Source organism: Musa acuminata, chromosome BXJ2-11 (genome assembly GCF_036884655.1).
Source record: "Musa acuminata AAA Group cultivar baxijiao chromosome BXJ2-11, Cavendish_Baxijiao_AAA, whole genome shotgun sequence".
In the NCBI taxonomy this organism is placed as follows: domain Eukaryota; kingdom Viridiplantae; phylum Streptophyta; class Magnoliopsida; order Zingiberales; family Musaceae; genus Musa; species Musa acuminata.
This window is the reverse complement of record NC_088348.1, coordinates 20,043,617-20,058,842: the sequence shown is the minus strand read 5'-3', so window position 1 is coordinate 20,058,842 and position 15,226 is coordinate 20,043,617. Positions and strand designations below refer to the sequence as shown.

Sequence of the window (15,226 nt, the reverse complement as noted above, 5' to 3'; positions counted from 1 at the left end):
GTGTCCCGACTGTCCTTTACCTTATTATATTAATGTCCTTTTAACTTCCGCGGGCATCGCATCCATCCATTTTATATTAATGTCCTTCAACAACCGCAGGCATCGCGCTGCAGCTAACGAAAGTTGGGCCACCATGTGTTTGCCCAGCGGGAACGATGATGGTGGAGGCGCCGCTCCCGGCGGCAACGTTGACTTCCACCCGACCACCCCCTCCCAGCGCACCGCCACCGCGTGGGACATGGCCAGCCTGTGGATCGGCCTCGTGGTGGGCGTCCCGTCCTACTACTTGGCCGGTAGCCTCGTCGAGGCCGGCATGTCCTGGTGGCAGGGCGTGGCCGTCGTCGTCGCCGCCAAGGTCATCCTCCTCGGGCCACTCCTCGCCGCCGCGCAGCCCGGCACCCGCTACGGCGTCCCGTTCCCGGTCCTCGCCCGCGCCACCTTCGGCGTCCGCGGCGCCCATGTCGTCGTCCTCCTCCGCGCACTCGTCGCCTGCGGCTGGTTCGGCATCGAGACCTGGATCGGCGGCCAGGCCGTCTTCCTCCTCCTCCCGGCTTCCCTCCGCCTCTCCCCCTACGCGACGCCGCTCCCGTGGCTCGCCACCTCGCCGCTGGAGCTCGCAGCCTTCCTCCTCTTCTGGGCGGCCCAGCTCGTGCTGCTGTGGAAGGGCATGCATGGCATCAGAGCGCTACAGAAGATCTCAGCTCCCATTCTTGCACTGCTCGCCGCTTTGCTCTTGGGCTGGGCTTACTGCAGCGCCGGTGGGTTCGGCCCCATGCTCTCTCTGCCGCCCCGGCTGTCGCCACCCGAATTCTGGGCACTCTTCTTCCCGTCGCTCACCGCCAACGTCGGCAGCTGGGCGGCGGTGGCACTGAGCATCCCGGACTTCTCTCGCTACGCCAGGAGCCAGGCGGACCAGGTGGCGGGGCAGCTGGGCCTCCCCCTCTACGTGGGAGCCTTCGCCTTCGTCGGCCTCGCCGTCACCTCCTCCACGATGGTCATCTTCGGTCGGGTGGTCTCCAACCCCATCGAGCTCCTCTCCATGATCGACGGCACGCTGGCCAAGCTGCTCGCCGTCCCGGGGATAACCCTCGCCGTGGTCACCACCAACATCCCCGCCAACGTGGTGGCTCCGGCCAACGCGCTGGTGAGCTTCCGTCCGGCCACCTTCAGCTTCAGGGGCGGCGCGCTGCTCACGGCCCTGACGGCGATCCTCTTCCAGCCATGGCGGATCTTTAGGTCCACGGACAGCTTCGTATACACGTGGCTCGTCAGCTACTCGGCGGTCATGGGCCCGATAGCCGGCGTCCTGCTCGCGGACTACTATGTCGTGCGGCGGATGGAGCTCGACGTGGAGGAGCTCTACTGGAGCAGCGCGGCGGGGAGGTACTACTACACCGGGGGATACAACGTGGTGGCCATGGCGACGGTCATGGCCAGCCTCGCGCCGGTAGTCCCTGGCTTCCTTCACAAGGTGAGGGTGGTGAAGTCTGTACCGGGAGCGCTCGTCTTCATCTACAACGTTAGCTGGTTCTTTGGCTTCTTCTCGTCGGTGGGCATCTACTTGGTTATCTCTGCTTTCTGCAGCAGGAGAGGTGGTCGTGATGACTGCCAGGTGACGCTGTCTTCTTCTTCTCCTCCGGCATTGGAGGAGCCCCTGTTTCGGCATTGGACGATCAAATTGTAGGCCATTCGTTTCTCTGTAAATCTTCATTCGAAAATGGGATGCAATGTGTTTGCGTTTTCCTTCTTTTATACGAAAATGGGACGCAATGCATTGAAGGATCAATGCATGGTATTATTGTACCAAAAGAATCAATTGGATTTGCACAAGTTCCCAAACATCGTTAAGCTGCTCATGCTAATGGCGGGTGTCTCGTCTCCATGCTCGACTCGGTATCCTTCTCGAACTGTGTTGGATTGCAATTGCCCGGTGCGGGCCTCAATTGATCACGTCAGTGTGTCGCACATTTGGAATTCAATTGGCCGGTCGGTCCGGACCGGTTCCGCTCGGAGACCCAGCAGTCAGAAGTAGCGTGATGTCCAAGCAGATGTGATGATATCTGTCCACGCGTCAAGACGAACGATTCCGTGGAGTCGACCGACCTCGCTGTCGCAAACGCCCTTCCCGCCGTAGGAGAAGGAACCGAAACGAAGGTTACAACAACAGGTAACAGAGAGGAGAGGAGAGAGAGGAGAGAGAGAGAGAGAGAGAGAGGAGATGCCTTCCAATCGGGTGCTGAGGGTTGCGACGGACGGCAGCGGCGAATTCCGGACGGTGCAGGAGGCGATCGACGCGGTGCCGCTCTCGAACCGGTTGCGGACAGTGATACAGGTGGCGCCGGGCCTGTACCGGGAGCCCGTCTACGTGCCCAAGACAAAGAACTTCATCACCCTCGCCGCCTCCCGCCCCGAGTCCACCATCCTCTCCTGGGACAACACCGCCACCCGCATCAACCACCACCAGGTCTCACGCTCTTCTCCCCACCTCGCGCACGCACTTGTTGATCATCATGGACTCATAAAAGGTGCTTCCTTTTCCCCCTTTTTTCTGCCATTCTTTGTAGCCGTCTCGAGTGATTGGGACGGGGACTTTCGGGTGCGGGAGCACCATCGTCGAAGGAGAGGACTTCATCGCGGAGAACATCACCTTCGAGAACAAAGCCCCCCAGGTCTAGCTGATTCGTGCCCTTGAGCCCGTCCTTTGCTTCCCCTTTTTCTACTGCTACCGTGCTATCTTTTCTAGCTGTAGAAACGCACCGACACATATCTTGTTCTTGTGGATGAACGTGTAGGGTTCGGGGCAGGCTGTAGCGATCCGGGTAACTGCCGACCGATGCGCATTCTACAATTGCAGGTTCCTCGGGTGGCAGGTACCGGCCTTCCTCCCACTCACTCTCTTGATGATATGTTCTTGTGTGAAGTTGATGGGTCCTCTGCTTGGATCAGCTTAATGATCCTTGAGATGAAAAGCTTCGATCTGAATTTAATTTGTTGTCACCTAGAGACTCAATAATAAGGCAAATTTGCAAGTTCTTGGGATTACTTTTGATATAATTGGTCTGTATGGGGTTTAGGTTTGACGTTCCGTCGAGCCATCACCTCTCGGATGGAAAGTTTCGATGGAGGAGTTGCGCCTTTACTGAAATAAATAAATACAACTTTGAAAGAGCAATCTTAATCTACTCTTGCAGAGAATCAGAAGTACCTAAAATAGGAATCAAGAGTTCTTGAGCGACACAGGCTTAGAGTTTCTCGTGCGCAAGCACTGACAAAACGCTCTCGGCAGGACGCAGGTTGCTGCTGGTTTCTCTCTTTCTTCCCTCCTTTCCTCTCAACCATCTGCACCTTGGTTAGGGGCTGCAGAAGGACTGTTATTGCTGCTGTGTCTTTTGAAGTCGAAGATGAAGACGAAGCTGCTGATTTTTGCTGGAAGAAGATCTCTTTCTGTGGTTGAAGTTTGTTGCCGCAGGTTGGAAGGAGCTATTGAGATTTGCTTGCTGCTGAATTCTGCAGCTTCAAAAGGCTGTGATTTGGATGAGACAGACATTGAAGACATCAGTGTTGTTTGTAGAAGGGATAAAGCAGCAACTAGGACCGGCTGATTGTAGTACTCTCCAACTCCTTTCTGCCAAGAACTTTCTGCTGCAAGCGAAGGAGGCTGTGCCTTCTTTTTTTTGTTTGTTGCTGCCAACTTGATCTCCTCAAGAGCTGCAAGGCCGGCTGAAGTCTGATGGTTTCTCCGCTGCAATGCTGCTACAATGGGTTGGGGAACAAGAAGAAGAAGGGCTGTCAAAGTGTTAGGACTCTAGCTAGGAGAGTCCTAATTGAGAGGGACATTCATGTAAAACCTACCTAAGCCGACCCCTATTAAAGATGTGAAGTGGCCGGCTAGGGTTAGGAGGTTATTTCTTAGAGAAGAATAAGGAGTTATAAAAGAATAGGAGTCTTGAGTAGGAGTCCTATTAGGAGTTGGTTAGAAGTAGGAGTCTTGAGTAGGAGTCCTTTTAGGAGTTGGTTAGAAGTAGGAGTCTTAAGTAAGAGTCCTATTAGGAGTTAGGGTTTAGAAGCCCTATAAATAGTCATGTATTCCACCTCTTTTCATAAGCAATAGATGAATCTTTTCTGCAGCCTTTGAGCAGCAACTTGGAGGGAGAAACCCCTATAGAGTTCCAAGGAGGCCGATCCCCTAAAGAGATCAACCCCAAGTTTAGAATCTGCAAGGGTTCTAACACCTGGTATCAGAGCAGCGTTCTTGGCGTCTCGCTGCCCTTCCACAGCCATCCATCAACCCTCAACAACCGCTCAAAGCAATTCTCACAATTGCTTAAAAGATCGTCACCAAATTCTGTCGTCATCTCCACCACCACGAATCATCCTTTGATCTCCCCGTGAATTGCAACAGGTTCTGGTTTTCTACCTTACTGCTGTTGCAATTTAGTTATCCTTATTTGAAAATCCCAAAAAAACTATTCCTATATTTCTGCATAAATTTTTCGTCATAAAATTTTTATCTCTACGACGAAAGATACATTGCAGAATTCCAACTGTATAGCACCGTCTGTTTGATCTTGCTACTGTGTTTTTTCTATCCAAATCTTTATGAAATTTTTATGACATCTTTGACACTTCCTAACAGCAGATTTTCCTTTGGTTTTGTCAAAAATTCTCAATATAAACCATTGATATTTTACATCTAATCTGCTATACTTGAAAATCTGCACTGTAAAATTTCAACCGCATAGCATTGTTTTTTTATCTTGATACTACGTTGTTTCTATCCAAATCTCTACAAAATTTTTATGATAGCTTTGACACTTCTTAACAGTGGATTTCCCTTTGGTTTCATCAAAAAATTCTCAATATAAACCACTGATCTTTTACGTCCAATCTGCTATACCTAAAAATCTATGCTGCAGAAAATTTAGTCGCATATTGTTGGCTTAACCCATCTATTTGCAATCTTTTTTGAATGAAATTTCTTATATACTTCATAGATTATCTTGGCTTCTATCTAAGATTGATCTATTAAGAAATTCATCTCTAAAAACGATTTTATGTTGTTGCAAATTTTCGTCGTAACCCGCTGAAATTTTTCGACGAGAATTCTGCAATCGCAACTTGCACCAATTTCCTTGCTGTTATACTGTCGAAATTTTCTTGATTAAATTAGATATCCTTGCTGTCATATAAACTGTGATTTTGCTATCAATTCCCTCCTCAATTCTCTCAAGTTTTTGGTGGAAATTACGTCGAGAAACCGTTGTTTCTTCGACAACAATTCTACTCTTACAAGACAGCACATACTTGCTACAACTTCCACTGATTTCTATCAAACCTTTGCTACTATCTACCACAGATCCAAAACATTCATCCACAACCCTAAAACTCCACCAAACCACACCCTCAAACTGCACCCAAAATAGTCACAAAACAATCCTAAACCGTAGCCTACATCCACCAATCCACCAACCCTTTCGACCATCACCTCTCTCAACCAATACATGCATTTAACTCGACAACAAAAGAGAGATCTTAACATCACAGATTTGGCGGCCTATACTATGACATCTGAGGAAGTAATCAATGCTAAATTTGAAGCCTTCGAGGTGCGAATGGAGGATAAGATTCGGATGCTCTTTACCGAACTCTGATTGGGCCGACCACTAAACCCGAAGAAATCATATCAAGGAGAGAGCTTTGCCCAATCGCACCAAGCCCGAAGATATGACTTCCAAGAGAGGGGAAGCTCTATGACCAACCCCAACTATCCATGCATGAGGATAAATTTTCCTAGATGAGAAGAAGGAGACCCGATTGGTTGGATCTCGCGCGTGGAGCGATATTTTCGGTACCACAAAACCGCGGACGCATCTATGATGAAAATTTCAGCTATACATCTTGAAGGGGATGCCATACAGTAGTTTGACTGGTTTGAACACATTTATGGAGTCCTTTCATGGCGATAATTCAAAGAAGGACTGTTGATCCGCTTCAGACCAACGGATTATGAGAATATTGACGAACAACTAGCAAAGATCCGACAAACCTCCACCATTCAGGAGTACCAAACCAGGTTTGAAAGGTTATCTAATCAAACTCGTGATTGGTCTCAAAAAGCAGCTATTGAGGACCTTCGTTAAGGGCTTGAAGCCGGAGATCCGAGGAGAAGTTAAAGCGCGACAACCATATACGCTTATGGCAGCCATCTCTTTCGCACGACATCAAGAGGAGTAATTGAACCATGAAGCTCGGAGGACTAGGGTTGCTCCTCAACCAGTAATATTGAAGCCCTCAGCCCCCCTACTGTCGACCAAGTCCCTACACCAAAGAGGTTAACAAGAGAAGAGCTTCGGGAGCGATATGCGAAGGGGTTATGTTGGCATTGTGACGAGCCGTGGAGCTGTGAGCATCGCTGTAGTAAAGGGGGACTTCTTATGATTGAACCGATAGAAGAAGAGGTCATTGAACATTCAGAAGAGAGCCTTGAACATGAAGAAGAAGATGCAGAAGAAGAGCCACAACCGACCGAAGTTACAGTACATACACTAGCTGGCTACTCAAACCCGCAAACGATGAAAGTTGGAGGCCTTCTCAAACAACAACCGATCACTGTTCTCATCGACACGGGCAGCACTAATAACTTCCTAAACAGTAAGGTTGCTGTCCATATGAACTTACCTATTGAGAATTGCAGCAGGTTTGTCGTTAAGGTCGCCAACGGACGGATTTTGAAGTGTGATCATAGGTGCCCGCAGGTGAAACTGTTGCTGCAGGACCAAGAGATAATTGCAGATTTCTTCCTCCTCCCTCTTGATGATCATGTGGCCATACTCAGAATTAAATGGTTGATGACATTAGGTGATATTTCTTGGAATTTTATGCAACTAATTATAAAATTTTACAGTAAAGAGAAACAGGTGATACTGCACGGGAAACGTGAGGGCGACGTAACGATGATTTGCACACAACAAATGAAGAAGGTTTTGTATAAAGCATGCAGGGGCTTTTTGGTACAACTTGAGCAGTAAATTAAAGGAGAGCCAATAGAATTTGAAGATCCAAACCTATTTCCTTTGCTTGCTGAATTTTTAGATATATTTGACGAGTCGCACAACCTACCTCTTACTCGTCAGCATGATCATTGTATAATGATTTTTCCAATCAAATCTCCAGCAAATGCTCAGCCATATCAGTATCTACATCTCTAGAAGGATGAAATAGAAAGGATTGTAAAAGAGATGCTCAAAATAGGAGTTATTCGGCCATGTTACAGCCCCTACTCTTCACCGGTGCTCCTCATACGAAAGAAGGATGGAATATGGCGATTATGTGTTGATTACCGAGCTCTCAATGGCATAACCATCAAGGATAAATACCCTAATCCAGTAGTAGATGAGTTGCTAGATGAAAGGGAGCACAAATCTTCACAAAGCTGGACCTTCGATTCGGATATCATCAAATACGAGTATGCGAAGAAGACATACCGAAAACCACCTTTTGAACACACAACAACCACTATGAATTTTTGCTTTCTTCAAAAGAAGGTGGAATATCTTGGGCATATCATATCAGAGGAAGGTGTGGCAGTAGACCCCTTCAAAATTGGAGCAATGCAAAACTGGCTGACCCCGAGGAACATAAAATTGCTACATGACTTTCTGGGTTTAACAGGCTTCTACTGCAAGTTTGTGAAAAACTATGGAGAGATCAGTGCACCACTAACTTCCTTACTAAAAAAAGATGTCTTCCAATGGTCGGACAGAGCCTCCGCTGCCTTCGACAAACTTAAGGCAGCCATGACGACGACGCCGGTGCTAACACTTCCAGTTTTCAACTAACCCTTCATTATTGAGGCCGACGCATCTGGAGTCGGAATTGGAGCCATTCTCATGCAAGATGGTCGACCACTCACATACACTAGCAAGGCATTATCTCCCTCCCATCAAAATAAGTTAACATATGATAAGGAGATGCTCGCCATTGTGCGCGCATCAACGAGGTGGAGACCCTACTTGATTGGCCGACGATTTCAAATTAAAACCGACCATAAAAGCCTCAAGTACTTTTTGGAGCGAAAGATATCATCTCCTGAGCAGCAAAAATGGGTAACAAAACTTCTTGGATTTGATTATGAAATAACTTACAAAAAGGGGAAAGAGAATGTTCTTGCAGATGCGCTTTCGCAGCTACCCGAGCAAGTTGAAGTTTCGGCCATTTCACTTCCGACCAGCGACTTTCTTAAGGATATTAAGATGGAATGACAGGAAGATTCAGAGACTAGTAAGATTATAAAAAAATTGGAGGAAGCACCAAGCCCCATGGCTCATTACAATTGGGATTCAAAAGAATTACACTATAAGGGACGCATTGTGCTTCCGATAAATTCTACTTGCATCTTCACGAGCAGATTTTGGACAAAGTTATTCCATATGCAGGGTACTAAATTGAAAAGGAGTATGACATATCACCCACAAACCGACGGCCAGACGAAAGTTGTAAATAGGTGCTTGGAGATAGCCCAAAGCCACCCACCAAATATGACTACCCAAGGAGAACTTCTGACTCAGCTAAGTGTCATTATTGATCGACGGATCGTGACTCGACGACGACGATCCACTACTGAATTGCTAATACAGTGGGCAAACCTACTAACAGAAGATGCCACTTGGGAGAACTATGATGACTTGAAGATCAAATTCCCAAAATTCATGAATCGTCAGCCTCGAGGACAAGGCTGATTTGAAGAGGGCGGGTTTGTTAGGACTCTAGCTATGAGAGTCCTAATTGAGAGGGACATTCATATAAAACCTACCTAAGCCGACCCCTATTAAAGAGGTGAAGTGGCCGGCTAGGGTTAGGAGGTTATTTCTTAGAGAAGAATAAGGAGTTGTAAAAGAATAGGAGTCTTGAGTAGGAGTCCTATTAGGAGTTGGTTAGAAGTAGGAGTCTTGAGTAGGAGTCATTTTAGGAGTTGGTTAGAAGTAGGAGTCTTAAGTAAGAGTCCTATTAGGAGTTAGGGTTTAGAAGCTCTATAAATAGTCATGTATTCCACCTCTTTTCATAAGCAATAGATGAATCTTTTCTGCAGCCTTTGAGCAGCAATTTGGAGGGAGAAACCCCTATAGAGTTCCAAGGAGGCCGATCCCCTAAAGAGATCAACCCCAAGTTTAGAATCTGCAAGGGTTCTAACACAAAGTTGGAAGGGAGAAGGCTGCTGCTCGTTTCTCAAACTCTCCTTCTCTTCCTCTTCTCTAACTCTAACTCTTGACTGGAAGGAACTCTTAGGGCTGACTGGTTTTGGGATGCTCTCAAGGGGCTGCGACCCCTTTCTTTTAAAGGCTTATGAGGCATAGAAGGTCCCGATGGTTTTAGGACTTTTGGTTAGAGCCGGCTGATGGGAAGTCCTGTTCCCTTTAGGACTAGGACTGACTCCCCTTGTGGCTACTTTAGTTGGCCGCATGCTACCCTAATCCGAGTTCCACTCGGATTGGGATTTTGGCTGATGTGGTACTGAGTAGGAGCTTGACTTGGGCTGGCTGAATTGGGCTTTGAAGCTTGTGTGATGACTCGGTTGGGTGAACTGTGGAGCATGTTTGAGACTCCGGTTGAATGTCATTGAGATCATCCCTGATCAATGATGGGATTGGGGTTTGGATCTTCTGTTACCCCTTGCTTTCTGCAGGATTGTAATCGAGTGTAGGCTGGAGTTCAAAAGGTGAGTCTCCTTGTATGATCTGAAGCTGCTCTTGCAGAGACATGGATCAATCTGGCAATTTTAGGTTTTCATTTTTTTTTTTAGTGCAAGACTAGTGTGAGACAAACTCCTTGACATCACAAGATTCAACAATATGAGATCCTGAGCCATGTGGGCATAGCTATTCTCTTTGTTTTCCTAGTTGATCCAGTGTTTTTCTTTTTTGAGATTGCCAAGCATAAAAGTGATGAAATGGACATTGTATCTGAATGAACCTGCACACAGTAGTGATGGTTACTGGTCCATAGGATTACGATGTGATCAGATGTAATAAATTGACTCGGTTAGATATTTTTATTGAAAATGTGTGAAAGCAAATGATACAGGTAAAGAAACAAGCAAAATCAAGAAAGAAATAGAAACATTAAAATTAAGAAATTCTGTAAAAACTATGTAGGCTAGGGAGCTATAAATGATCCATCAATTGGCTGAATAGATTATTATAAAAGATAATAATGATATGTGATTTTGTGAACAAATATTAACAGCAAGGCATTACAAGACTAAATGTTTACATTGAAATTTGTGGATTATATAGAAAATATTTTGTCACTGGAAGGAAATTCAAGAATTTACAGCTGGGAACTTAATCGAGCAAAAGCTGCAAAACAAAGAGGGGAATTTTTCTTCAAGTCTTGAGCTTATAATAGAGAAAAGTCCCTTGTAGGGTGATCCTCTTCTTTTGCTTCAATCAACTCAGATCCTTCACTCTCATACTTTTTAGGGTCTTTGGAGGATTAATATACATAGCCCTATATCTAAATATAAAGAGAGTATTTCTATGATGCGAAGCTGATCTTCTAAGTTGCAAAGGAGTAATCTTACTATTGTACTAAGACCCACCCTTAACTCAAATCCTTCATTTCCAAAAAAGAAAATTGATGTTATCTATTATAAGCTCAAGACTTGAAGAAAAATTTCTAAATATAAAGAGAGTATTTCTATGATGCGAAGCTGATCTTCTAAGTTGCAAAGGAGTAATCTTACTATTGTACTAAGACCCACCCTTAACTCAAATCCTTCATTTCCAAAAAAGAAAATTGATGTTATCTATTATTGATTTCAATCCAGATTGGCCAATAAAGGCCAGAATGATACATGGTATGTTGAAATTTGCTCAACATATGGACCTAGCATTTTGAAGAGAAGATCTAGTGATTGTGATGGCAATGCTCAGATTTCCTCTTCACCTGTCACCTAGTTCATGAAAATGATTGGCAACATCATTGAAGGAGCTTTTATCTTTGATAATATTATATTTGTCTGTAAAGTGCACAAAGAGATATGTATTCTGCCCTTATAAGTTGGTAATTTTGGAATTTCTTATGGCTTAAATGCTCTGTAACGTTTTCATTTTTTCCCATATATAGAACCATAAAAAGTCCAAATATTGAAATTTTTTATCATACTTTAAATTATACGTTAAAGATCAAAAAAGTATCTTTATGACAATCACTTCATTTTGTTGTACAAGGTCATAAGGAGTTTATTTGGTTAATATCATGTTTTTAATGTTATACTTTCATGAAGTAATGGTCTGTTCATAATATATATGGCCATCATTTTCACGAAGGTGTATACTGTATGTATGTTGTGCAGAATATTCCCATTGAACTGAAAAGATCAAGCATGTTTAATTCCATGAAATGCTTGTAATTCATGCATTTCATTTTTCATAAGACAATAAAAAAGGTGAAATACTCTCAAATCCAAGACGATATGCAAATAATAAGTTTTGAATAGATAGATCCAGTAAGATTTACCATTCCAGATAACAACTGCAAACTTGCATCCTATGTGCTCGTTTTTGTATATAACATCCTAAATTCCTTTTCAAATATCCACATCAAGCTTGGTCCATCTTATTATAATGTCCAATGGATAACCCAGTGCATGAGACTTCTATCACTACAAGGTAAGGATGGGTCAAATGCATGCAATATTTTTCCATGTACAAGAGAATGATTGAGATTCAAATCCATGATATCAGTTGGCAATTGGGCAACTTATCACTATACTAGTACCAACAACAACTATTTGGAATGTTTAAGAATTAAAAGATCATCTAATTTGGGGCTAATTACATATTACCCCTTGTAGTTAGACTTTTTTAGCATCTCGGTCTCTAGAGTTAATAAATTTACATTAAAATCCCTATAGCTATGAAAGTGAAACATATAGCTCCATTTATCCACGAGTGGCTGTTGTAGATAAGGAGGAAGAGCAACGGTGAAAGGTGAGGCAAAGGGAGAGGAGGAAGAGGACGATGCAGATGTCAAAGGTTTGCATCTGCGTTGACGTCGCTTGGTAACGTAGATGCAGAGTGGCGAAAGGGTCGCTGGACATCTGCATCAGCGCCGACGCAGTTGTCGAGCAGCGTTGACATAGATGCAGAGCGTCACCGCTCTGCATCTGCGTCGGCATCGATGTAGATGTAAGCAGCGTTGATGCAGATGCAGAGCGTCAGTATCTGCGTTGTCCTCTTCTTCCTCTCGCTTTGCCTCACCTCACACCGTCGCTTTTCCTCCTCATCCACAACTGCAGGTGTCTCTCTATATCTGCGTTTGTGCCGATGCAGATGCAAGCAACGTTGATGCAGATGCAGAGCGTCGGTATTAGTGACATTCTCTTCTTCCTCTCCTTTTGCCTTACCTCACATCGTCGCTTTCCCTCCTCATCCACAACAGCAATCGTAGCCCCCAGTGGTGTCATCGTCCCCCACTACTGAAAACGTAATTGGAATGTTGAAATTATCTTTTTTCCTATTGTTCGTGGTTTCGTTGGTAAACCCGATGATGTTATGGTAAATGGAGTTAGATATTTCACTTTAATAACTATAGGATTCCAATGTAAATTTTTTAAATATAGGGATTGAGATGCTAAAGAGGTCTAACTACAAGGGGTAATATATAATTAGCCCTCTAATTTGGTCGCTTCTTGTTTTCAAATTAAGAACATCATTTTCGAGTCTGAATGTAAGTATGGAATAAATTTGGAATTCTAGGTCCAACGTGCATGTTTGCCAATGGTTGAGTTCTGATATAAAACAAGACGTAAGTTCCAAGTATATGGTGTTGGCGATTAACCACCGAACAATGTTGAGGAAAAAATGAATTCTAAAAGCTAAAAGCCTTCAAATTTTCATAAGATGAGTTCTCATTGTGCCACTAATCTGGATGACTCATCACACCTAATTGGTGTATAAAGAAATAAGTTTCTTCTGAGAAAGTTTGTCTGTTTAGTTATAAAGAAATATTATGTTAATACTGTTTAGGTTCCAACCGAGCAGTAAGGTTCAGAATTTTTGCTACAAATCACAGGGTGTTATTTTTTTTGTTCAAACTTTCTTTGTGCAGGATACCCTGTATTTACATCATGGAAAGCAATATCTGAGAGATTGCTACATTGAAGGAAGTGTCGACTTCATTTTTGGGAATTCTACTGCCCTCCTAGAACATTGTCATATCCACTGCAAATCCCAAGGATTTATAACTGCCCAAAGTAGAAAATCTTCTCAAGATTCAACTGGTTATGTCTTCTTAAGGTACATAATTCCTTTCCACCAACTGCACGAGATTAGTAATTGAAAAGTTCCACAATTTTGGTTTGTCAGAACAAATTAGTGTTTTTTTCTTTATCTAATATTTGATGCCAAAGATCTTTTGCATGTATAATATCTCCTGGTTGTAAGTACACTCAAGCATGTAATTAAAGAAAAAAGAAAACACCATCTAGTTTTTGATTCTCAGAAGTCAGAACTATAGATTTTACAAATATTTGTTCATGGTTATTTCACTACAAAGTGATTAAGATTATAGGCGTAATACTGTGTCCAAGGATTATCTTGAGAATTTGAGCCAGATAACGTATGTTAGGAATTAAAAATCACTAGATTGAGAATTTATGCCAGCAATTTGGCATTTACACAGTAGAAAAGATACATCACGTATTACTCTTGTTGTCAATTAGTTGCTATATACCCTCATTAGCATTTCATTGCAGAACTTGGTTCCCTTGTTGATATCTGGAACACACTCTCCATGTCAAGTTGAGTTTGTTGGCAAGTTGTGTTCTTATATTTGTTCCATGCAGATGTATTATCACTGGAAATGGTGGAACTTCGTATGCATATCTTGGGCGTCCATGGGGACCTTTTGGAAGGGTTGTTTTTGCATATACTTGGATGGATGCTTGCATCAAACCTGTCGGGTGGCACAACTGGGACAAGTCTGAGAATGAACGAAGTGCATGTTTCTATGAGTATAGGTAAATTACATTTTGTGAGATTCAAGCTGGTTCCCCTCTTACTGCCCTGGCTCACTCCATTGAAGATTTGTTTTGGGCATGGAAGGGCTTAAACAACACTAAATCCATGTTGCATTGATAGATCTAATGCGCATGGTATCAAAAGCTGTTATGTTTTATCAAAAGGGGTTGGAAAAATCCATCTTACAATGTTTGCATTAAACCATCATTTTTTGTGCATGTAGATCATTTTTTACTGACAATTAGAGAATCTGCTTCATTGTGGTTTCTTCCCAATGGTATTAATATCATCGTCTCTCATGAATCACTTTGTTGCCTCAGAGATAGTCTTGCATGTTTCTTGTCTCAACTGCCTTTTTATTTTTTTGCAGATGCTCTGGACCAGGTTGTTGTCTCACAAACAGAGCCACATGGTCAAGAGAACTGGTTGACGAGGAGGCTGAACAATTTATATCACACTTGTTTGTAGACCCAGACCCTAGTTGGCCTTGGCTTGCGCAGAAAATGGCAATTAGAGTACCACATTCAGCTTAGAGTTCACAAAGATATCGTCTAGCATTCGAATGCTGTAGTCACTAAAATTGAGTGTCAGTCTGTTTATGTTTGACTGGTGAATTAAGTGGGTAAAAGTGTATGGTTTTGATAGAAAAGTTAAACGATTTTGGAATATTTGCACACCTAACATCGAACATTCAGATAACAATTATGTTCGTTGTGGTTGAAGAGTTTTATTGTGGATTATTTTGTCCTACTAAAGTTACATACTGGAAATTAGAGTCTCTTATATATGATTATGTGGCAATGCTAATCCATTGCAGTAGACTACCAAGTGCGGAGACTCTCAAAGAGATGGAATCATAAGCAATAAAGGCCAATCAGCTCGCAGCATTTTGCTACCTTCTTTTCTTGCCGTGGCCACTTCTTCTGGCATTTGAAGGATTGCTTTCGACTCTTTATGATTCTGCATTAGAATGTCTATGGTCTATACAAACATTACAGGGTAAATTTTTGGTGCTGGTGCTGATTTTTTACTTCAATGTTGGAGATAGTAATTTTTTTTTAATTTTAATTTTGCCTCGATCATTAACTGGTTTCATCACAGGCGTGTAGATGTTTGAAGACCAGCAGCAACAGAAGCATTTGCAAGGACCAGAGCTCAGAATCGAGGTTGGCTGACACCGCAGCAAAAGCGTGAAATATATGTAT

General features: G+C 43.6%; 2 protein-coding genes across 2 annotated transcripts; both read left to right on the top strand.

Moving 5' to 3' along the window:
- Positions 1–40: 40 nt before the first annotated feature.
- LOC103971324 (purine-uracil permease NCS1-like) lies at positions 41–1,862 on the top strand. The gene has a single exon (XM_009385319.3). It carries the CDS (start codon positions 80–82, stop codon positions 1,682–1,684), a length of 1,605 nt encoding a protein of 534 aa, XP_009383594.2. The 5' UTR covers positions 41–79; the 3' UTR covers positions 1,685–1,862.
- A 214-nt stretch (positions 1,863–2,076) lies between these two features.
- Positions 2,077–14,804, top strand: LOC135626232 (pectinesterase 31-like). The gene is made up of 6 exons (XM_065131401.1): positions 2,077–2,464; positions 2,565–2,669; positions 2,793–2,870; positions 13,111–13,298; positions 13,847–14,020; positions 14,392–14,804. The coding sequence occupies exons 1-6, from the start codon at positions 2,219–2,221 to the stop codon at positions 14,552–14,554; spliced, it is 954 nt and encodes a 317-aa protein (XP_064987473.1). The 5' UTR covers positions 2,077–2,218; the 3' UTR covers positions 14,555–14,804.
- Positions 14,805–15,226: the final 422 nt, after the last annotated feature.